The sequence below is a fragment of the Calonectris borealis genome, chromosome 8 (assembly GCF_964195595.1).
Source record: "Calonectris borealis chromosome 8, bCalBor7.hap1.2, whole genome shotgun sequence".
NCBI classification, from domain to species: Eukaryota; Metazoa; Chordata; class Aves; order Procellariiformes; family Procellariidae; genus Calonectris; species Calonectris borealis.
The window spans coordinates 24,859,690-24,884,551 of NC_134319.1; the positions used below are offsets into that span (position 1 = coordinate 24,859,690).

Sequence of the window (24,862 nt, forward strand, 5' to 3'; positions counted from 1 at the left end):
GAGCTGTGCAATTAAACCACAGCTGGACAACTTAGTGCCACCATGTCATTAGAAGTGGAGATTTGTCTGCTTAGTATTTGTAACAACTAATTGATAAATACTGCAAGTGATTCACAGAAACAAAAGGTCAAGAGAGAGTTGAAGGATTTATGTGTTTTGAACATTGTGATGTATTCTCATCCCTTTCGGTTATCTTGAATACCATGGTCTCGTATAATTGGTGCTTATTAGTATTTTCACTTATTCAGTGCTTTCAAGTCTTCAGTTTTATCATACCTTGACTGTATTTGCTGGTATGTCTAGCTTAAAAGAGAAAACAAAACATTCTCTCTTTTATGTAATAAAACTTAATTACACATACTGAGTTTTAGATGCATCCCTTAAGACAAAAGTACTTCATTTTTATATTTTCATATTTAATAGTATACTTCCTTACAGAGCTTTATAAGAACAACATTTATGAGAAAAATCCACACAATATCCAGTGTTTGCTACAGTGCCATTCTCTGACTGATCAGAGGAGCCAAGCCATGTTCTGAGAATGTGTTCATCTCATTTTAGGTAGGTGGGAGTTTGGCTGGACTTAATGAGGGGATGGAGTGGAAGCTGTTTTCAGATGAGTCATTTCTACTTCCTAGGGTTGGATTTGGGGAGATATTTTTAATTGACATGCTGGTACCAGCAAGGGCTGATTTAGCTGGAATTGAACTAGGAGCTCAGTCATTTTGTCTGAACTGGGTTTCTCAGAAGAATTATGTAAGAGAGCTACCTGAGAAACCTGTAAGTAGAGCCAAGCTTTGACATGGTAAGTATTCAGAAGTGACTGTTAAGGCTTAGGGTAAGGTCAGTTTTGGATTTATACAGACTTGGTCCCCTCCTTGTTTACCTCATCTGTCTTCGGACTGATCCATGGGACTTTGGTATTTCCAGATTGGAATATAGCCTAAAGCCTTTTACTCCCTCACAGACTAGGGACTTTATGCCAGAAGATAGGTATAAATAATGCTGAGACCTGCTATTCAGTTGTCTTTGTCATTCTTCAATCTGTGCTTTTTTGTCTCTGTAGGATGACTGTTATGTATGCGGTAGCATTTGCCTGGGAGAGCAGTTCATCTTTGCCGTGAGTAAATATCCAAGTGCGAGGATGAATTTAGTGTGAATATATGATCAGATTAATGCTAATTCTTTCCATTGATGAAGCAAGAAAAATAAATAAACAAATGGCATTACTGGAACTTTAAGGTATGTTTTCACTTACAGATTACATAAGTGTTTTAACTCCTTAAAATTTGAGTAGTGTATTCGTTTGGTAATGACTTGATCATGGCATGTTTAGCTATATTGAAATATATTTTTAGAAAGAAGTTCTACCACTTAGGAGGCTACTTTAGTTCATTTCTACGTATAAATGTTTAGAAAATTATTTTCTAAAGAATTAAAGGGGTAGAACAGTACTTGAAATCATAGTTAAATAACACAGTGAATCATTTCTGAGGCTAATTGTACCATGTGATGCAAACCCTTTGTCCAGTACATAATCATTCTTCCATTTCAAGTTTCAGCATGGTAGCTTTCTATTGATGGGTTTTATCCTGAGTTAGGTGTTGTCCATACTAGTGCAGCCAGGATAAACACTATATTGTGTATTATGACTAATGGGACAGAAATACAGTCATGCTAAGACCAGATTCAGATTGCTTCTTTACCACTATGTTATTTTATAGAGCTAATGAAAACCATGGCCTCCCAGGTGATAGGAAAAAACTTGGGGCTGTTGCAAATGGCTATACATTATTTAGTAGGAAGGAACTGGCAGGAGAGTTTAGCCTTGCTTTTCCAGCTTCCCAGGTGTATGGTTTCTGGAGTTTATGAAAAGGAAATGATGAAAAAATGAGCATTAACCATAGCAAATGTTAACAATCTTTTCACTCGTTCTTTTCTATGCATGAGAAGTAAATAGGGAAGAAACACATCTAGGGAAGGAACAGTGAAATTGATGCACATATTTTGGAGATAAGAGAAAGTATTTTGCCTTTTGAGGCAAAGAGAAAGGTTTGCCTTTTGAAATTAAAGCCATCTGGTATACTTTTCTGTTAAAAAAAGTCATGGACAAATGGCCTACTTGGTGACCAAGTATTTATATTGCATTACAATCTTTTTGGAAAGGAGTTTAACTGAAGGTGTAACTTTTTTTGGTAAACTAAGTCACAATTATTTTATCCTCTATTTTGCTTAGCAGTCATGTACAATGTCTTTTTTAGCACGTGACAAAGATCTGTCCTAGTGAAATTAATGCCAAGTACGCCACAGGTCTGCAAAATTAGTATTGGAGACCTGCAGTATGAGTCAGTGGAAAAAAATATCCACAAGGTGTACTTTTTTAATTGAACTATTAAGACTGCATTGAATACTCTGTATACAAAATGTGACGTTTGAAAAATTTAAAAATTTGTAGACTAGAACCTGACAGTAACAGTCGGGCCAGCAGTGATGAAGGCTGACATAAAGGAAGCTTTTGAGACCTGAATGCTGGAGCTGCGTAGCCACTAAGCCCGCTGCTAGCAGAAAGTACGGGAGCTGGAAGGATTCTCTGTTTTGTAACAGCTGCCAATGGCTTCCAAAGGCAATAGTCACAGCTGGCAGTCACTCAGTAGTGGGGACATCCTGAATTTCTACTCTTCTTCTGGCAGGAGTGAGATGGCTTTTTGTACATGGAGTTATAGCCTTTCCATGTCCTTTAATAATTTTTGTGTGAGGGATCCAACTAGGCCAATTTAAGACTTCATGAACAGTCAGAATACAGACCAAATGTAATGTAGGGAAGTATGCAGGTTAAACCCAACGATTGGCAGAGATTTTAACAATCTAAGGTAAAAGGTCTAGTTTTTAGCAGCTCTCTTGCATGTTTTCCAGACCATTCTTAATACAGTGGTTTCTGCTCTCAAAACTAGCCATGCTGGTAAGAGCTGTAGAGTTGGAAAGGGAAATTTATTATCCATTTCCTCAAAAGGCTTATGATGTAAATTTTTCTTTCAGTCTGTCACACAAACGGATTACAACTCTGTGCTGCTTCCACCTGTCTCCCTGTAATACAAATACAATGTACCAGAGCATAAACTGTTATGTTTATCATACTTGCTGATTAATTAGAAAGGTCTTCATCTCTTAAGAAGTGATATGATTGGAAAGAGAGCTTATTGAGGGGGCAGGTGGCAATACACATCGAACACAGGTCATGTGACAAGCTGGAACTTAATGATTCCTGTTGTCTCTTGTGGATTTTCTTTTCTTCCTTTCCCATCCTTTTGTCTGGGACCCCAGAGGGGAAAAAAAGGCGTTTAATTTCAGTAAGTGCATGTTGTGGGAGTGTGCTATCTTGTTTTTAGAATAGATGCCAATCTCATATGCCTCCAAACAGCCTTATTAATTGTAACACAAATCTAAATGGCAAACTGGTAAGCAGTTTTCAAATACAATGTTTTATATCCTCTCAGAAAGAAAAATAGATTAACATGAAAGGAGAGAATTTTAAAGTCTTAATTCTGCACCTCTAATTAAGTTATATTTCAAGATTTATTTAATCCTGTTAATTTCCACCTGAATTCTCTAAGAATCTGGGTTCCAGTTTACTGGTTACTGAAGTCCTTGGAAATTTGCAATTGTCTTTGCAATATTTTGATCAAATCCTTGTTCTGTAAGTCTCAGAGACTGAACAGATTTGTAAGTTAGTTTAAATGATTCTCATACCCTAAAATAATTCCTTTTAATTGGAAAAAGCTACTCTGTATCTTGTACAAAGAAGTTGGTAATTGTATTTGCTGTAGTTTTTACAGTTGTGCTAAGGCTATGGTGATATTAAATCAGAAAGTCCATTGATTCTCAAAGTAAATACTATATGCAGTATTTGAGCGTATAATCACATACATTAATTATGTTCATAATTTTTGCATGATTTGTCCTGTGGACTAGTGGCGTTTAATGCCGGAGCTTCAGGGCAGGACTGCTGTTTGCTTTTTCTAAAAAAAAACCCAAACATCTCAGTAATATGCTTTAAGAATTCAGATTTAATTAGATTTTTTTTTTTATTTCAATTTTACCACAGAGTTCTGCAGAGGCTAATATCGACCAATATTTCCTTAGAATGTGGCTCCACAAACAAAGAGAATGCTCAGGAAGCCTGAAAATCTTAGTCCAAGACTTCTTTCACTGATTATTTACTTTCAAAAAGCTTAAGAGATGCGTGTTTGGATTAAGCAAAATTAGAAAAACTAGGCCTCAGAATAAGTATACTGCATGCAATATCTGTGCTAAATCAGGATATTTTTGTATGAATATTAGCAGAACTGACTAGTTAATGGTTAGCCACCATTATTTGTTTTTAGATTATCTGGATTTTTCCTGAGTGGTTCCTTTAAAGCTGTAATTCAGAAACCAACGGAGTCATTGACTCACTGATTCCTTCAATCAAAGAGCTATTCATTAAGTATGCTTTGGGTTAGAGCTGCTGTTGACTACCTAGTGACAAACGTGCTGAGTGGCTTCAAAATCCCAAAACATTAAAGAAACAGAAAAATATTTAGTTTCATAGCATCAGGTGGAGCAGACACAGGCACCAATCCCCAAGTAAACATGCTTTGATTTCCATGTCTTCTGAATGGAAAGACATTCCCCCTCCCTTCCACCCAAGCAGTGGATGTTTTGTTAACTCCAGTTATGCGTATTGTGGCAAACTTAAAAAAAAAAAAAAAAAACCAAAACACACAACCAAAACAAAAACCCAAACAAACCATGGAATCATTTTTATTCTCTAAGTGACATCTTCATAAACTTAATGCTCTTCATCCATTATAACATTAAGAAACAACATTAAGGCACTGGGATTCCTTAGTTTAGAATAATAATACATAGGATACATATTGAGATATTTAAAATAATTAATAGCATAAAGAAAAACCAAAACTATTCCTCTTGATGAGACACATTCTTTTGAGGTACGTTTTAATTTTCAGATTTGTCAGTACTGACACTTGCCACTTGAGGGCGTGATGCATTAGGTGCTATTTGGACTCCAATTAAGAGTCCATTCTCAGTAGTTTTGCACACACTGGGAGCTCACTCTAAGTGGAAAATTCAGGCATCACATAAGGATATTTTGGCTACAAAGGAAACTTAAAATGCACTGTATCAAAATGTTTATGTACTTATCTGTTAATCAAATCACTGTGTGGAACTCGAGAACACCTTGCTTGCCAGATTCTTGGAAAGGTGCCTACAGGTTGTGTTCTGGTCCAAGTTTTAATTAACCGGGTCGCTCTGGGCGGTATCGCTGTGGAGAGCCAAGGCGTATGCTACAGTCAAGCAGCTGTTTGAAATGCTTGTGATAACTGTCCCTGAATCAGTATGCAGAATGCATGTTTCTTATGAATTTAGTGCCTGGGAGTAGAGGGATTTCAGTTTCCTGCTTTAATCCAATCTTGTTCTACTGAATTATTTATTATTTGCAAGGGATGGGAAAGGTTGGCTCACGCTTCTAAAGAATGGCTGTGAGATGTAATAGGGCAAAGCGCCTGTTTGTAAATTGAGGGCAGGAATCTAAGATGCCGCGCTTGCTTTCTGTATATTTGATATAGAAACCATGAGTGAATATGGAAAAATCTTCTTGATATAATTTAAAATAGACCAAAGTGGGATACCTTATTATTATTAATTTGTGATTGAATTATTGTTTTCGTTACTTATTTTGCCTTCTAATCAATAGTTACTATCTTTGTTATTCTAACAGAAATTTGCATAAAGTTGAAATAATTTCTGGCTGTTTATCTATGTAGTAAATCTATGTCAGTATGTATTAGTCCTTTTGTACATGTGGGTTTGTGTGTGCATTGTTACATTTCTAATATTTATAATAGCTCCTAATATTTATTTTAGAAGTTACTCTGAAGATGTGTATTAACTATATAAGGACTATATTTGAACAGGGAGTTCTAATAACGACACGTGTTACTTTCCTAGGCAGCTATGGTACTGCAACACATGCAGCATAGGCAAGATGAGAAAATTGTGAATTCTTGGTGTTTCACCAACTAAATTAAATAACAATGTGACTATACAAAACACAGATGCTACTTTTTTTTTTTTTACACTACCTGGAAACCTTAAGATTTTCCATGATGACATCCCCAGATAAATTGTCCAGAATGTGCAAAGATGACTGTCCTAATTGTTCATGATTTTCTAACAGGACTTAAACCCCACTTTATTCAGCCAGTGCTTGAATTAACTAGTTTTTAGAAGGAAGAATACAAAGACAAAATCCTTGTACGATATCTGTGAGCGTCTTGTCAGGGGACATTTTGTACAGTCTGGTGATCTCTAAAGGTATAAAACTTGAAGTTCAAAAATCTTACTGTCATTTACCTCAGATCTGTTTAGCAGCATCAAGAGCTGAGAGGATGGGAATTCAATTCACCAAGGCTATCTATCACTCTTACATATTTCAGCATTCTAAAAAAGCTTAGGAAAGTGAGTGGACTAGAACATTTATGCTTTATTCCAGGAAAAAAAATATTTATTTAGTGACCTCACAAAGCACAGTATCTGTTCCAGAAGAGTTTTTGGTACATCTATCCTGATTAACTTCTCCATGTAAATAAAAAATAATATACTACATTCTGTGGAAGCTTGCACTCCTTTTCTGTTGAGAGCACTTACTATAAAGCATATTACAATTTCAAAGCAGAGCACGTAGGTTAATTATTTGGAGAAAGTGATGCACTTACGAGTACAGAGAGGGTCAAAGCAATGGCTGAAAAAAAATCAATTTTGTTAGTACTTTTGTTAATACCTGACTCCTGGTCATTTTGTTGAAAGCAAGAATGAACTATCAATAGCTGTCCAGCCTTTATGAGGCACTCAAGGTACAGTAGATCTACTGTATCTGTTCCTCAGTCATCTCTTTTTCAGACTGATGAGTTTACATAGTTTTGTCTTGCATGCAAGCCCTTTCATGCCTCTGAATATCCATAGAGTCCTCTTCTAAAAGTTAATTTCAAGATCTACTGTAGTCTTTCTCAGACAACAGGCAAGAGGAGTGAGTCATGGGGAAACCCCAGTTACAAGGAGCATTCATATAGGTGAACTGTCAGTTTATACGGTAATGTTCTTTATACCTTTCCTAGTATTTCCTACCATGTAACTTTGTTTTTTCTGACTGCTGTTGCACACTGTCCTGGTTTGAGCTGGGATGGAGTTGATTTTCTTCCTATTAACTGGTATAGTGCTGTGTTTTGGATTTAGTATGAGAATAATGTTGATAACACACTGATGTTTTAGTTGTTGCTAAGTAATGTTTATATAGTGAAGGACTTTTCAGCTTCCTGTGCTCTGCCGGATGCGCAGGGGGCTGGGAGGGAGTGTGGGCCGGGACGGCTGGCCCAGCTGGCCAATGTGGTATTCCAAACCATATGACGTCATGCTCAGCCTGTAAGGCTGGGCAAAGAAGAAGGAATGGGGGAACGTTCAGAGTGATGGCATTTGTCTTCCCAAGTAACCGTTAGGCATGATGGAGCCCTGCTTTCCTGGAGATGGCTGAACACCTCCCTGCTGATGGGAAGTAGTGAATGAATTCCTTGTTTTGCTTTGCTTGCACGCACGGCTTTTGCTTTACCTATTTAACTGTCTTTATCTCAACCCACGAGTTTTCTGACTTTTACCTTTCTGATTCTCTCCCCCATCCCACCAGGGAGGAGCGAGCGAGCAGCTGCGTGGGGCTTAGTTGCTGGCTGCGGTTAAACCACGACACACACTGAACTGATGCTTTAACAAAGTTACTCCTCTTAATATTTAGCTCTTACTTCTGAATAGTAATGGCCAATTCAGAGCCTATCATTCTGTACTCAATGTCAAGATACCTGTCTGTGTACCTAGGTTTGTATTTGTCTGTCTGAATTTTACCTGTCATCATAACCAAGTCTTCTAAGGCTCTTGTAAAACTCTTCGGTGGCCCTTGTATTAAGTATCTGAAATATTATTGCCAGCACACTTTCTCGCTTTCTTGGTCTTCAGGTTGCCATATCAATCTGCAAAACGATACCAAGTTTTTGCAGATACTGGTGACTTCCCTCCCTCCACCATGGGATCCCTTATTAGTGAGTCCCTAATCTTTCTTTCCTGTATTCTAATCAATGGTACGTCCATGCAAGACCATTTCCTTTTACCTTGCATTTTTGGCGAGGAACCTCTTAACAGCTTTTGGAAAGTAGAGTATTCTGTATCAGTGACATTTCCCATAATCACAGGGGTATCAGCCTTTTCTGGTAATACAGAAGTTTTTTATTAGATATTATCAGTTGTCCGTATTGAAAAACTCTTTAAGGATTCCTAGATAATTGATGATGTAATGAGAGAGAGGAAGGCTGCTGTTTTTTATTAATAACATAATCCTGGAGACTGTTCAATATTCTTGTAGTCTTTAACCAGCTTGAATAATCTCTGTGACCTCCTTTTATCTTTACTGCTGTGATGAAGTCTGAGTTCATCTGCAAGACCATTATATGCTAAAGAAAAGCAAGCTATTAGTGTGTATTGTAGAAGACAGTAGAGGCAGGTTTTCTGCTTGGAGAATGTCAATTTGTGTTGCATTTGTAATAATTTGTTATATAATAATGATCTTATAAAATGCAACATAATACATGTATCTTCAAAGTGATTATAAAAAAAAAATCAGTACCTAATTAGAAAGTGTTCATACTAACAAAATAGTGTTCTCATGAAACAAATAAAGGGTAGAGCAAAAATTGAAAGTCATGCAGCCATAAGTGAATCATAGAATACACCCACTGACTACATTATTCCTTCCACAGAACTGCATATGCTAGACTTCTGCATTTTGCAGCTTAGAACAGCAGGAATATGTACTATGAACAAAAATGCGAAGTAGCTGTATTACCGCTGTATGGTCAGTATTATTTAATCTTAAGAGCTTGAATGTGTCTGTGTAATGAAAGTCTGCAAACCCTTCTCTCGTGGCAGGTGAGGGCAGAATGGTAGCTTTCAACAAAACAACGGAGTGTTCTTACCATAATAAAAAGGTACTTTAATTTTCTTTAGATTGAGTTGTTTCCATTAGATTAATATTTCTGTCATAGAAATCTACTGTTAGCAAAAAATAGAAATAGCTGATACATATAGGATGCTTACATTTTGGTATATGGACATAGAGTATGAAGCATCTTGTATCATATTGAATATTGTTGAAATACTGGTCTTTATTGAGGAAATGTTGTTTTGAATTCCAGGAAATTACCTTGTAAAAATGGAAGTAAAAAAAGGAAATTAGCCTATGTTAGAAACTCACCGGGAAGGAAAAAAGAAGAAAAGAAAGTCAGTGCAAAGGGGAATGACAGAGGCTGAATCAGAGAAAGGTGGGGATTTTCACGGAGAATGAGGAATGTATGGAGTGTGGGTGAAAGGTGCCTGACAGTTTTCATGCCTAGAAATGTCCACTTAATCTTTCCAGAAGCTCAATAGTCTCTTCCAATTGAACCAGTTAATTTAAAATCCCACACAAACCCAAACCCCTTATTTGCACTAACTTTGTCTTGTTACTGTGGTAATCTATTACAGGGAAATCCAGCATACTTTAAGGTAGACCATGTTTCAAGTGTGACTGGATTTGAATGTTACAGAATGCTGCAGCCAGCTGCTCGAAAGCCCCCAGCTTTGTGTCTGTCTGTGTTTTAACCCCATTCCCACTGGCTCCTCTGACTGTTCCTCTGGACTGCCATTAAACTCTGTTTCCAAAGGGGTTGCTAGTATTTATGGATTCTCTCTTTTAGCAGAAAGTGGTGGTGGTCACCAACAAAAGTAATGAGCCAGAAAGAAAATGGAACTCCCCATCAATGTGGATGCTTTCAGGCTAATGGGATTGATGTTGGAGGAGGAGGGAGGTAAGGTACAATCTGTTTTGGAGTATCTGGAGTGCCTGGGAGTACATCAACCCAGATAGCTCCCAGCAAGGTATGTTTCCCATGCACCAAGTCATTTATGGCCATAGGGTATACTTTTACTTTGCGAATACTCCAGTCTTCCTGCTTGGGCTCAAAACCAGGACCTCCTGCACATGGTGTAGACGCAGTGACACCACCTCAGGGTCCTGGTGTTGCAAGGGAGTATCTAAGACAGGTTGACTTTGTCTTTCTGGTGACACGAGACTTTGGAAACAAAGGGAGTAGCAGTGACCACCCTGTTCACAATGGCGAAGCAGCTAAAACCATCAGCCACTTCCGTGGACATACATCCAAGCCTTAATACTCTTTTCCATGAACTTGGTTTGCCTGGGGCTGTGGCACTGGTGGGTGGTCGCGCTTAGGCTGTCTTGCAGAGCACAGAAGTGAAGTGTCTCTTGTGCCCTACAGTGAAATGTGATAAATTCTGGTGTTCTCACGCGTTGTGATGTAGTGTAAATAAGGTATGCTTACTTATTACTGAAAACAATAAAATAACTTACTCGATTTGCAGTATATGAACAGCTCTCTCATAATGCCCTTCCAAGCGTTTTAAGTGGGTCATGGTGTGTGCTGGGCATTTATCTGGCATACCTTATGCCTTTGTCATGCACAGTGATAACATGTTTTTCTCATGTGTACAAATACTTGTGTGTTTGTAGCATCTGCCAACTCACGCTGTAAATAGGGGAGGGAAGTGCTGGGCGAGCCTACCCCGCAGACCTAAGGAGGGTCAACAGCTGCGCGTTCAATCCCCCCAAACCGAAACTGAGCTCGGCGGTGACATCTCCCGGCGATGCGGCTTTCCCTTCCCAAGCTGAGTACGCAGGCCCGGAGCGGGGAGCCCGCCCGCGCTGCCCGCCCCTGACCCGCGTCTCTCCCCGTGTAAGGCAGCGGGCGGCCCCGAGGGTTTCGCTGCTCGCCCTCGGCTCAGCCGGCGGCGCCGCCGCCGGTGAAGCCTGACTGCGCCGCGCCGCACGCCCGCGCCGGTCCTTCCCGTGCGGCCGGGAACCCCCACCCCTTCTCTCACTTCCCCTCGGCTCGCCCCGTCCTTGGCGCGCCTTCCCGGCTGCTCTCCCAGCGCTCTCCGGCGGCAGCGGCTCCCTGTTTGCGCCGGCCGCTCGCCCGGCGCTGTTTGCGTGGGACCGCCGCCATTTTGTGAGTAGAGGCGGCGGCGGGGCCGACGGCCGTCAGTAGCGGTACGTGAGGCGGCGTCCTGCGCCGGTGAGGAGGAGGAGGAGGTGGGGGCCGGGCTCCGCCTCGCAGCCGTGGCGTGGGGGTGCGGGCAGGGGGACGGGGGAGGCTGGCGGTAGCAAACCGCCGTCTTGGTCGCCTGTGAGGTGTGTAGCTGCTGCCGGAGAGGAGGGCTGGGGCAGGCGGGGGACGAGGGTGCCGGCGGGCAGGGGGCTTCCCAGCGGGGTCACCGCAGGCGGCAGGACGAGACCCTCCCGAGGAGGCCGTTAGGGGTGTAGTCTTTTTCGTCAGCCTGGCGCTCTTCGTGAGCTCCCCTCACCTGAAAGATTACTGAGTTTGTAAAGAGGTTTGTTGTGGGAAGTTCTCATTAGGTGCGAAAAATTAAGTGGTGAGATCTGGCTTCTGATCCAGCAGCGAGGGGGAGCAACCTCTACCCAGGCACCTCAGGTCTGCCCGCGTTCTCCGACCCGCGGGTTTCCGTCAGCAGAGCTCGTCTGACCGGTGAGCTTCCTGCCGGTGCTTCATCGCTCTGAATTGCTTTGAGTTATGCAGAAGAAAAGCTGACTGTAAACACAGAGATAGCTTTGAGTATTTTTAGAAAGCTAATTTAAAAAGAAGTTGACAGAGACTGCTATGCACAGTACGATTAATTCAGAATAAAATTACTGTATTTTGTGTACTTTGTTTACCAATTGTACCATACCAAACCATTAGTGAGAACATGCGATGCTTTCAGAGTCAACTACTGAAAGTTTCAGAATATAAAAGTTATGATTGTTTATAGACACTTAATTCGGCTTCCTTGTATTACAGTAGAGACTTGGCAAATTGATCATGTAGGTCTTTGCTCTTTCTTTGACACTCTGAACAAACAGAGCTGGACTCTAAACAGCTCTCAAAGTTTTTGATTACAGCCTTTTTAAATTCGGGTGGACTTTGGAAAAGACAAAAAAAGGAGTGGTCTTGGGTGGGTCCTGTACTAAATTTCACATCCTTTTCAAAATTGATGATTTTGTTTGGTTGGTTTTTTCATAGCTTAGAAGAATACATGTTTTGTTTCTATATCTCATCTTAGAAACAACTAAACTCTCCAGGGATTTAAATATGACTGACTCTCAAAATGGATAAATTTCCTGACAGATAGTGAAAATCAAAGTTTTTATTCAACTGCAAATGTCTAATACTGTAGGTGGGTCTCTCTGTATTGTTCCATGCTTCCACTGTTATTTTAAAGTACTGCTTTACATTGCATCAACATTCTTAAGACCAAGATCATTTTTAAACAAGGCAGTTTCTAGATCTTTTCAGGGATTGAAAGTTGGTTTCTAGGTTTGCAAATATATTTCCTAGACTTCAGTTTTTTTGTGGCCACAGTAAAATGTACCTTTCTCAATGGTAGTAGTTTCTAACAACTGTAAAAATTCTCTTTCTAGTGTACTGAAGCATGTTTTTACCAAGATCTGTTAAAGTCAAGAGGACTGATGATGATGACAAAAGTTGTACAGCTAAGAAAAATAAATTGTCTTCTGGAGGATCTTTGCTAGAGGAGACCACTGACTTCCCAGACTGTAAGTCAGTTAGAACAGAAACTTCTGCTTCAAGATGCAATTTGAATGAAGTTGTACAAGAACACACAGAACCTGTAGCTGGAGATCTTGGTGTTGCTAATACAAATTTGGGAAAGGGCAACCAAAATACTGATGAAGATAGCTCTTCGGAAGAACCCGTAAAATCCTTCAGCAAATCCCAGCGTTGGGCAGAACCTGGAGAACCTGTATGTATTGTGTGTGGTCGTTATGGAGAGTATATCTGCGATAAAACAGATGAAGATGTTTGTAGCTTGGAATGTAAAGCCAAACACCTTCTACAATCTCAAGAAAAGGAAAAAAAGCTAAAATCTGATCAACTCACAAAAGCAGAATCTCAAGCAGAAATTCACCTACTTAATACACCTTATTTCTACAAAGATCATTCCTTTATTTTAGGTTTGCGAGATGAGCAGATTGAGAACCTTAAACTACAGCTGGGTATTGCTGCCCAGGGCCAGCAAGTTCCAAGACCTATTGTAGAGTTTGAACACTGTGGTTTTCCTGAAACTTTAAACCATAATTTAAAGAATTCTGGCTATGAAGTCCCAACTCCCATCCAAATGCAAATGATCCCTGTTGGACTATTAGGGAGGGATATTGTGGCTAGCGCAGACACAGGCTCAGGAAAAACAGCAGCCTTCCTACTCCCTGTTATTATGAAGGTTTTGAAAGAGGTAATGAAACTTCGTGTATTTAGAGAAAGTGGTTTGCAACTTTGTCTCTTGGATTCCCAGCGTAACTGAGAATATAATTGCAGGTTTTTTTATTGACATTCAATGATTTATTTTACTTTTGATTGATGGAGCATTGGTTCTTGGAGGGGGGGAGGTGCTGATTATTTTTAATGACTTTGAAAGTTTTTTCACTTTGGTTAGGAGATAAAGCAGCTCTATTAATATTACCTAGTATACAGTTTCTCCTTGTTAAGAAAGGTAACTAAATTCTGTGGTAAACTTCCTAAATGACTTAAAATAGAAGTGAAAATAATTCCAGGCCATCTGCAAGAAGTTGTTCCTATGTCTTGATGTATCAGATGGCTGAAAGAGATTTTTTTGGCATTTGCATAATTTCACAGAGTAATTTCTGTTGGAATATGTTCAGATGACCATCAAATAACTACAGGAATTTGGGGTAATAATAATTTCTGAAATCCTCTAGTTACACAGTCTCCCCTTCGATATTGTGGGAAAAAGCAATTAAGACGACTTTTGCTTCGTAAGGACATGAATGTATGATGAGAAATAATGGCAAATAGTATTCTGTCCCTTGTGTGTGTTTCAGTATTGCTTTTTGCTTTAGTGGTTTTATTCAAAAAGAGATGCATAAGAATATATTTGAAAATTCTGGACCTGATTCTAATTGATGTTTTGGACTGTTTAGATGCCTTTATAGATATATGTACACACAAATGTGTGTGTGTGTGTAATTTTTTTTCAAGTGAATAATTTAAAGATTATTTAAGTAACTCTCTTAATCTCTAAAGTACTGTAGCATCAGTTTTAAGAATGGAAGCATTATATAGGAGCATTTAAGAACAGGAGTATTACACCCCAGTACCTCCTCTGTCTGACTATCATTAAAGTCTGCAAGACAGTTTTATGCTTATAATAACATGCACAGAATTGGAGCCTCAGTGAATAAAATTTCTCTACGTGATCTTTCTCATTCTTCATCTTCAGGGTACTTTACAAGTTAATGTATATGTCAAGAAAGAATTTTATTTTGTTGTTTCAAATAATTTTCATTTATAATGCAAAAGAGAGATGAAATGTTAAGACCATAAGGGTAATCTGGTTATGAGATACTTGACAGTTCCTGGCTTCTCCACATCTACCACATACCTTTTTTTGTGGTGGTAAGTTGTTAAGTTAAACACTGTTGCCCACTTGAAAACAACTCAAAAAGCCCTTCTTGACGCAAGTATTTAACTATGTAGTTTATTTGTTGATGCAGTGGGAAAGGAACAATCTCCTTCTCTTGGTCACTTGTAAATATTCTAGTTGGAGACCAGAAAGAAAGACACAACATCCAGAAAACTCTTAAGTGAATTCATGACTGTAGTATCAATATATGAGAGAGCTTTGTTTATTTGCTGAAGAGGTGATCAGTATTACTGAAATAATGAGTCTGGAACTAGACCATTATTCTGCCTTTTTTTTTTTTTCTTCCCTGTTTTACTTTATGTTCTTTTTACTTTGTTAGTGTGTGTTAACTGGAGTTAGGAATCTATATTAATCTAAGGGGAATTACTGCCCTATAATTTTGTGTTGTCTGGATGGCAGAAGTATCAGGGAGGTGATAATTTGGTTGAAGATCCTTATATAAGGAACAAAAAAAAAAAAATTAAGACCGTACCACTTTAATTATTCATCTCTACCTGGCTGACTAATAGTGGGCTATTAATTTTGTTTTTGAATTTAGAGACATATGTTTTTGCTGTATAAAGTTCCTATCACTGCTTATCTTCTCTGGCTAATACTTAATGTTTTGACTTCGTGGTGTGCAAGACAGTAAAGGGAAATAGTCTGTTCCTGTAACATCAGGACTTCTAAAAACTTTTTTTTATGATCTCTAGATTCAACTAGCATCCTGTGTTTTGAGTTCTTGCGGAATTTATTCTGAATTTCTATTACAGATTCAGTGCAATAATTAAAATAGAAAAAAGCCATCTTTACACATAATGACTACTAGCTTTCTGGGCCTTTTTTTGTTGTCAGGAAGCTATTCTAACAGTGTACTTACACATGCATTAATTTTTTGTTTTCAAAAGTTGAGTAATTGAGGGATAGGTTTCCTTGACCTGCATTGTTAAAGGTATAAGCCCTTTCTACCTTCTGTCTTCAAACAGAAAGGGGATTAGCGGTATAACTATCCACAGTAGCCGCACTATATACTTTATATTTTAGTATTGGGAGATTTAATCTTGACAGCTTTTTATCTAAATAATAAAGCAATTCCATGTTCAACAGATTTCCCCCCCTCTTTCTAGACAGAAACTCCATCTGCTCTTATTTTGGCACCAACAAGGGAGTTAGCAATTCAGATAGAGAGACAAGCTAAAGAACTGATGGCTGGTTTACCAAACATGAGAACAGCTCTCCTGGTAGGAGGTTTACCACTGCCACCACAGCTTCACCGTCTCAAGCAAAGTGTTAAGGTAAGGACTATATCGTGGAAAGATCCTGTGAAGAGTTATGTTTTCATGACATCCAGAGAAAAGAAAAATGTTACTGTTGATATGTATGGACACACAAAGATGTGTTTTTCCTAAGTCTAACTAGTAAAATAATTGTTAGCTCTTGACAATTTTACAGTAATACTTTTTTTTTTTTAAAAACATTTTGACTTCTGATTAAACATATAATAGCTTTTTTGGTTTTTAAAAAGTTTCATGCGTGATATTGCTGCTTTCAAAGACTGGAATATGCCATTTTATTAGACAAGGAGTTGTAATTTACAGCAAAACAGTTGTTTTTAATGCAGATTACATTGCTTGTATTTAGACACTGCCATTAGCATTCTAAAAGGTCCATTTCCTTTTGAGGATTCATAATTTATTAAGTTATCTATAAAAATTTTAAGACTTATTTGAATGCAAGTAATTTCACTAATTAGTGCCCTTCTCACCTGTGTGCTGTAACTTTATAGTTTTTCTAGGACAGTCATCTGTCCTTTCATGGAATTTCTAACTACTGGTGTTTTGTTTGTTTGTTTTGTTTTTTTAGGTTATAATAGCAACACCTGGAAGACTTATTGAGATTTTAAAGCAAAGTTCTGTTCAACTGCATGGCATAAAAATTGTAGTGGTGGATGAAGTAAGTTTTTAGTTATCAGCATTGTATTGCTTATATAGAGGTCCTTGAAGAGCCCGTGTGAGTGGCTACTCTAACTGATTAAACATACGGAGTGTTCGTTATAAAGATAAAATATATTTCTTAAGAGAAAAATTCATTTTTTAACACAATTTGAAATGTGTTTGAACAATGCATGTTCTATTGGCTATAAAAGACTTAGATTTCTGACAGGGTTATACTGCTAGACCAGTGTGAACCATTTGTTTTTAATTTTCTCACTTAGCTTTTCTTCTGACTGAAAATACTCCTGCATTTGGATTATTACATACCAATCATACACATTATGGTTCTTCTGTCAATTTAAGTTCAGGAAAAATCTGGTACAAATCTAATATTTTTCACTTAGGTGGATACCATGTTAAAAATGGGTTTCCAGCAGCAAGTGTTGGATATTTTGGAAGACATCTCTCACGATCATCAAACCATACTAGTGTCAGCCACGATTCCAGTGGGCATTGAACACTTAGCGAATCAGCTTCTGCACAATTTTGTAAGAATAACAATTGGAGAAAAGAATCTGCCATGTTCCAATGTTCGCCAAATTATCTTGTGGGTAGAAGAACCATCTAAAAAGAAAAAGCTGTTTGAAATACTAAATGTAAGTGTAATATTTTTCTCCTAAGAACAACTTATAAAATTATTCGTGTCTTTACACATCTCTGTCAGGTTCTCATCTTTAATTCTAATCTGTATGTAGTGAAGAGGTGGAGCGAGGTTAAGCATATAACTGCACTAACTACTTCAGTAGTTCTGCAGTGTAGGAGCTTTAATAGCAACTTCAGGGATTACTCCACCCCTGTCGCTCATACCTCCTTCTGTGCAGCAGCACACTAGATTCCTGTGCTGGGATCCAAGTTAAAAATTATAATTTCGATAATTTTTTTGTGATTCACAGCATGGCATCCCAAAGATTTGTACTGGTTATCTGTGAGTGGTAGAGGAACAGGACTTTCTTAAACTGTCATAGCTGCTTTATGGCCTGCGAGTGGTTTGTCAGTTTAAAAGTCACTAAAGACCAGTGAGAAAACTAATTTAGTTCTTCCTTGAATTTTCTGTATATGAATAATAATATTTATCTTTTATGAGTACTTTGGGGGAGAATTTTGGAGTCTTGGCTGAGGTTGTCCAAGAAGTAAATAAGAATCTTTAACTGAACCTCAGAACTTAAAGAAATTCAGAATTATTATGTAACATTTAAAGAAACATAAAAGAAAGCCTTTGACTTCTAAAAAAATGCATGTATTGATATAAACTTGGGTTCTGAGTCTATAAATCATTATATGTTTATGATGTGTGGATTGGTATAGTTTCATGGCTGGTATCTTGTTCCTTCTTTTTATCTAGAGTCTAAGAGCATTTATTCATCTGAAAGTGTTGTTAATACTGGAGATAATGAGCAGAAGAAATTGAATCCAAGTTGCTGATGATGAGCTGTTGTAATACCTTCTTACATGAACTGTTTAATATTACAGGATAAGAAACTCTTCAAGCCTCCAGTGTTGGTATTTGTGGATTGTAAGCTAGGAGCCGATCTGTTGAGTGATGCTGTCCATAAGATTACAGGATTGCAATGTACAGCTATGCATTCTGAAAAGTCTCAGGTGGAAAGAACAGACATATTACAGGTTTGTGCCTCCTAAAGTTATGGGGGTTTTGACAGATTTAAAATGGCCAATTTTTTTTAAAGGTGGCTTAATTTGAATGAGTAAAGTCATAATTTACGGCTTTTCTGCAGTAAAACCTAGAGTATTGCTGGGGGAGAGGAGAGACAGATTGCACCAAGCAAAACTGTAGATAATAATGCCATTTTAAATGCAGATAAATACTGGAGACTATTTCCTACATTATTTGCTTTGAAATGGGAATTTAAATATGCATTTAACTTTAATTGATTATTTTTTAATTAAAATTGTGGGTTTGATCTCTCTTTAATTAGCTCTGTGAATTATATTCCTATTTAAATCAAGAATACAGGGGGACCATTCTCTCTTCTGCGATAGAATAATCCCACTGGGTGTGTTCTTATGCTGTATAACTAACCCTAGCCTATGCTTGGAGAGGTTCAAAACATAAGTAAGGAAAAAAAGAATTAATTTTTGTTTATTCCTCCCTTGCCAGGGATTACTTCAAGAGAAGTATGAAGTTATAGTAAGTACTGGAGTCCTTGGACGAGGGCTTGACCTTGTCAATGTCAAACTGGTAGTAAATTTTGATATGCCTTCAAGTATGGATGAATATGTACATCAGGTAAATAAATAAATTGCTAAAACATTATTTGAAAAGTATACTGAAATATGACATCCACCTATGGAAATTTAAATTTAAATGTAAACATAAAGATTATTTTCCTCTTCAGAATATTGTTTTTATAGGAAAGAAAGGAAGGTGCTGGATATCTCTTCCATAAATTACTAAAATCTAGAACACTGTTTTTGTATCTCCTATACAGGTTACTAAAACCTAGAACAGTGTTCTTATATCAATTATGTTTGCAGTATGCTTCTGTTTCGTACTCTTGTATCATTTTGTGTCTATAGAAAGCAAAGCTTACCATGTTTTTACTATCTGTGTGAAGAAAGGCCAAATACCACTCTTTCTGCTGCAGCTCATCTGCAGTGTGGGCTATGCATGTAATACAGTCAGGAAACCAGTTGTGAACTTTCTTTTCATTCCCTGGTCCTACTCCAGTATCTCCTGTGATGTTTTTGGTGAGGATTTCTGGCTTTAAAAAAGATGGGGCATTAGTTGCGCGCGTGTGTGTGTATTTATGTATATGTACACACACCCCAACCCCAGTTTGGCTAGCAGATCAAGAGAAGTAATAATTACCCTCTTTTTGTCTACTACTGTGTCCAGTTTTGAGACCATCACTACAAGAAAAGCCAACAAACTGGAGAGAGTCCAGACAAAGTCAGGGGGCCTGGCACACGTGACACATGAAGACAGGCAGAGGAAACGGGGCTTGTTTGGGCTGGAGCAGAGATTTAATTGCTGTCTTCTATTTGGTAATGGGCGGTTACAGAGGAGACAGAGCCAGACTCTTCTTGGAGATGCACACTGAGAGGGACGAGAGCCAACAGTCACAATTTGCTGCAAGGGGGATTCTGGCCTGATAACAGGGAAAAATGTTTTTCACAGCAACAGCAGTCAGGTAGTGGAACAGGCTGACCAGAGAGGTTGTGGGACCTTTGTGCTTGGAGACACTTGAAACTCCATAGGACAAGGCCCTGAGTGAACTGATCCAACTTTGAAGTCAGCCCTGTTCTGAATAGATGGGAAGGACCTCTGGAAGTATCCAGTCTCATGAACTCCTAAAGTATTCTGTGTTATTAAATGCAGTACACCTTTCTGTGTTTTAATTATCTTTCTGCTAAAGTGTCAAGCAAGTAGTAAATTAAATAAAAATGGTCTTTCCTAGCATCAAAACTATACCAAAATTAACATACTATCTCTTCCTAAATAGAGAGTCTTTGTAGATTCTTTTCTAATTTGTTCAAGCACTTCGGATAATATTGAGAAATAATTTTAAGTTACTAGAACATTGACAGTAAAGGGCTTTTTATGGTCATGCTCATACATATCATGCTTGATACAAGATACACGTATATGGCATTGCTATAATAAACGTTTTTTAAAACATTTTGTTTGGACCAGGTTTACTGTAAGCCTTTGCCCATAGCTATATCATATACCTCAGCATCAGTATTGGACTTCTGGTATGTCCCATAAGCAAGTGGTAATTTTAGATGCATTTAAGCTAAAGCTTCAGCTCTGCATATCCTGAACTCAGGAAGTTTATTAAAACTTTGTCCTTAGAGGATGAGATAGAGATTTGGCCTTGTCACTTAGGTTAGTTGCTGTTTTATAACAGAAAATGAACTTTAAGGATATATGAAGGACTTCCATTTAACATTGATAACTTAAAATGAGTTTTTACTTTTTCAGGTTGGAAGGGCAGGGAGGTTGGGTCACAGTGGAACTGCAATTACTTTTATCAATAACAACAGCAAGAAGCTCTTTTGGGATGTTGTGAAGAGAGTAAAACCAACGGGCACCATTCTTCCCCCACAGCTGCTTAATTCCCCATATCTTCATGACCAAAAGAGAAGGGAACAACAGAGACTTAAACAATTACAGAATAGTCTTGTAACAGGAGATAATATTATGGACATTATTAGAAAACATGACAAAAATAATTCTCAGAGGTAATAAAGATGTATTTATAGTTACTTTATGTAATTATAATGAAAGTGCATTTAAAAATAAACATGGAATTATGATGCCTTGTATATTGCTTTTTTTAAAGAAGTTTATATATTCAGCTTTTTACGGAGTCTCCTTTTTATCTCATCTTCATTTTGAAATACAGACTATTGTGGATTTGAATTACAGTAGTGCCTAGTAGAAATACTCTATGTAACCCTTCTTCAAAACCAGTAGTCTTTGGTCTTGCTTGCAACATAAACTGAGAAGATACTCTTTATTTTAATATTTCTGAATAATCATTTCGGACTTCTTGTGAAACACACTCTTCTGGTAATTTTTACGTCATTATATTGAGGCAAGATCTTTGCAAAGGACACCCTCCCCCACCCCCCCAAAAAAAAAAAATTGATGACAGGTCTCTGAAAACAAGCCTCAATCTCTTCCTGTTAATTTACATAAAAGCTTCCCTGGGGACCATTTCTCCAAATCCTTAATATGCTCTCTGGGGGTTTCTTGTGAACATACATGCAAGTTTTGTTTGTAAATAGTACTGGACGTTTAGTTTCTCCTTTATTGCCTGTGGACCAGTTAAAAGTCCTGCTCAAGCACTTTTAGCAGACATACTCAGTTATTAGTATAACTTCATTGTAGAGAAATAGGATAAACCACATAAAAAAGAAATCTGTGTGCTTATTTCATGAAACATTGTAGTTAATGTATAACTGATCGTATTTGCATATTTACTACTCATTTAAGCATAACTCTTGCCATTCTCTGACACCAGATGCTGTTTCATTTTTTTCAGGAAACGAGACCAAAACCGTATTAAGATACTGTTGTATGACTTACCATCCAAAGCCTGTGATAGGTCATAATCAAAACTTCCCCCTTTTTGTTTTTTCTTTTTAGACTGAAGCTTGAGAAATTAGTTTCATCAGACCTTTCATGCTGCTGTGACACATCATCGCTTTCTGGCAGACTGAGGTGTCCCAGGTAGTCAGATGTTAGCCCTGTGCATTGTATGTCACTCTTTGGCAGTGATATGACAGACTGACTTCATTTGGTAGCAAACTGATTTTTAAAAGCTTAGTAGCCAATTATTTTTTTTTTCCCCCAACTAGAAACAAAACGAGTAGGTCTTACCTGCTGCAAGACTGATAAGCATGGCGCTGGTGGCAGGGGTTCTTTAACAATAACAGGTTTATGTAGTTATTAATGATAAACTCCTACTATGAATTCTGATAATTTGAAATATGTTAGTTATTATGATTTCTACTGTTTTCTATGCACTACTAGTAGCTACTACCTTATCATCTCACATGAGGAAAACCACGTTTTTAACAGCCCCTCCCCCCCGTGCTTTGTCTTTTGTCTCCCTCTACTGGAATTTTTTTTTAAACTTTTTCATATTAACTCAGTTGTACAGTATTTATAAATGCCAAATCTTTTATAAAACGCATATATTCTTCAGCAAGAGACCATTTTTAATTTCTTGTGGAGATTCCCTGAAGTGGTAATCTTTCTCATCCTGCGACCCTCAAACTTTCCAATAATCCCGTTTTTTCTGGTGATGGGGTGAGGTGGTAAGCGCTGCCTTCCGCATGCAGCCCGGTGCCTGTGCCGCATGCCGCTGAGCGGCTCCGTGAACGGGCCGGCGGGTAGAGCGGGGCTGTGCCTGGCGTTTGAAGGGACACCGACTGCGGCGGGCTGCCTGGCCGCCACCTGCGGGTTGTCGGCAGCGGGCCCTCCCTGGAGGGAGGGAGTCGCTTCCCATCGGCAGGCCGCGCGGCCCGGCCGCCTGGCGGGGGTCGCCTGGCCCGCCCTTCCCCCGAGGCGGCGGCAGCGGCCCCGTGACCTCCGGGGAGCTCCGGAGCGAGAGCGGCTGCGCGCACCCCCGGCGGAGGCCGTGCCCTCGGGGCGCCTCCTTCTGACGCAGGTCCTCGCAGGAGCCAATCCCCGTGGGCCCGGCGCATTCAAACGGGGCAGGAGGAGGGCGCGAGCCGCGCTGGTGTGGAGCGGAGCGGAGCGAGGGTGGCGGGTGAGGAGGGGCTGCTGTGAGGTGAGGAACGGAGCTCCCTCCCGGGTCCCGGGGAGTGGGTGTTCTTGGGCCTTCCCCTGGGCCCGTGGCAGGCCGCGGCACGGGCGGGCCATTGTTTCGGGAGTCGCAGAGCTGGGTCGGCAGCGCGGGGTCGGGGGCTCCGGGCACCGGAGGCGTTGCCCCGCGAGGTCCCCTCAGGCTCGGTCGGTCGGCTGCCGCTTTCTCCTCGCCTTCTCCTTGCGGCAGCGGGCGGGCTTGGCGATCCGGCGGGGTTGAGGGACGCCTTCAGCGGGGCGGTCGTAAAACGGGTCTGTAGCTGGGTCGAGAGTCTTACAGGGGCTCGCCTGAGGGTAGGTTTGCTGAAGGATTGTAGAGATACTTATTTTTCCTACGTTTTCACCAGCTTTGAGCACTCTAATTAGTATTTGTAATCAATTAAAAATAAGGAAAAAGTGTACTTTTAACAAGTCCTGAACCTTATTCCTTGTTTTAAAATGACGGAGTTTTAAAATGAAGGAGGAGGTTTCAGTTTTCTACAGGAAGGCTTTGTGAATATTTGCAAGGCACAGCTATAGCAACAGGAGGGGACAACTTCTGTTCTTATACTAGTTATTTTAAAGCTGAATGGAAAAGATGGACTTTTCAGAAAACACTAAAACAACTCTTGGCTCACAACCACGTTTTTTTATTTACTGACTGCTAGATGGAACCACAAAATGTGTGTTTTACAATTCCTGTAACATAAGTAGTTTCCTGTATCAAACTGGATTAAGCAATAAATACGCTGGTTTGAAATTCTTGAAACTTTCCTCGCAATTTTTGAGCTATGAAAACTTTGTGCAGTCATGACACGTGTAGAAGTGGATGTAATTGCGTAAATTCTGAGAGTACTCCGAAAGCTATAACTTAAAAGAAACTTCTATTGGAGCAATGGTTAAATGGTTGTTTCTACATCACTTGCTCTCATCTTGCCTTCCTTTTTTTCCCACTGACCATCCACTTCTTTTGTAATGATATATGTGATTTTTGAAGCATCTAAGGCAGGTGACTTCTTGTTGACTTTTAATAGCAGATTAATTGCAGCTGGCAAGTCTGTAGTGGGTAATGATGTCAAACCTGTAACAACCTGATAACTATGATGCATATGCAACAGTGAAAGTATGCTTTTCTGTACAGAGCGGATGTATACAACTTTCTAAATATTTACATGTAGAAACGATGTGGAACACATTTTATAGGTTTTCTTCTGTCCCCTAGGCTAGGGATCTTTTTGTTTTGCTAGGTGTGTAGGTACTATAATGACCTAAAATAATGTCCAAATGTATTGTAATAGTAATCTTTATTAATTGTCCTATTCTGAAAGTGGGGTTTATATTATATATCAAAATCCTGAAAAAAATCTGCTTTCTGTGTTCACAGATTTCCTATACAACATTAGTAATTTTGTTGTTCTATTGGAATCTGTTAGTTGTGAAACACTAAGAGCATAAATAGTTGTGAGTGAACGGAGGCATGATCTTGAATTCCTTTTCTTTGGGGATCATGGTAGATCATTTGTAAGAAATGTCCATGGTGATCTTTGTTGCTAAATAGTTAGATCATTCTTTGTACCAACTGGTGCTTCTTTGCGATGTTTGGTTTACTTTCTGGAACAAAACATAGAACTCAATAAATGTAATCAAATAGCCTACTATTGGCGGAAGCAGTCATTCAAATATAGAGGAATGGCTTTTTTTTTTTTTAAATGCTGGAGGTGAAACAGGGTACTAATTGTTATTAATATTTGGGGACATATATTTACTGCAGTATATGTGAAGAGCTCCCCATGCACCAAAATATAACTCACACTGGACATGAGCATCACAAAAAATTTTTGCTTTGTCTCCCCAGATTCCATAAGAAGAAGCAACTAGAAATAATCTTTTAGTAAAGGCGTTATACTTATTAAAAATCTAATATTAACTTGTTGGAAGACCA

The 24,862-nt window shown here is 38.9% G+C and overlaps 1 protein-coding gene across 8 annotated transcripts; it reads left to right on the plus strand.

The window, feature by feature from the left end:
• Nucleotides 1-438: 438 nt before the first annotated feature.
• On the plus strand, nt 439-24,861 carry DDX59 (DEAD-box helicase 59). Of its 8 annotated transcripts, none has more exons than XM_075156532.1 (12): nt 439-561; nt 1,067-1,120; nt 9,031-9,089; nt 9,297-9,422; nt 9,840-9,947; nt 12,632-13,461; nt 15,777-15,944; nt 16,513-16,602; nt 16,988-17,239; nt 18,114-18,266; nt 18,760-18,888; nt 20,587-20,921. In XM_075156532.1, the coding sequence occupies exons 6-12, from the start codon at nt 12,643-12,645 to the stop codon at nt 20,848-20,850; spliced, it is 1,875 nt and encodes a 624-aa protein (XP_075012633.1). In that variant the 5' UTR covers nt 439-561; nt 1,067-1,120; nt 9,031-9,089; nt 9,297-9,422; nt 9,840-9,947; nt 12,632-12,642; the 3' UTR covers nt 20,851-20,921. The 8 variants fall into 8 exon arrangements, with proteins under 8 accessions (XP_075012633.1, XP_075012627.1, XP_075012634.1 ...); XM_075156526.1 differs by lacking the exons at nt 439-561; nt 1,067-1,120 and adding exons at nt 21,757-21,840; nt 24,776-24,861 and having other exon boundaries at nt 8,841-9,089; nt 9,837-9,947; nt 20,587-20,846; XM_075156530.1 differs by lacking the exons at nt 439-561; nt 1,067-1,120; nt 9,031-9,089; nt 9,297-9,422; nt 9,840-9,947 and adding exons at nt 10,904-11,228; nt 21,757-21,840; nt 21,969-22,317 and having other exon boundaries at nt 20,587-20,846.
• Nucleotide 24,862: the final 1 nt, after the last annotated feature.

Bases quoted from the DNA above. Each gene is read 5' to 3' on its own strand.
- DDX59 (XM_075156526.1), top strand. From the start codon at position 12,643: ATGTTTTTACCAAGATCTGTTAAAGTCAAGAGGACTGATGATGATGAC. The intron at 17,240-18,113 runs GTAAGTGTAATA...TTAATATTACAG, and splicing joins AGCTGTTTGAAATACTAAAT to GATAAGAAACTCTTCAAGCC. The intron at 18,889-20,586 runs GTAAATAAATAA...TTACTTTTTCAG, and splicing joins TGGATGAATATGTACATCAG to GTTGGAAGGGCAGGGAGGTT.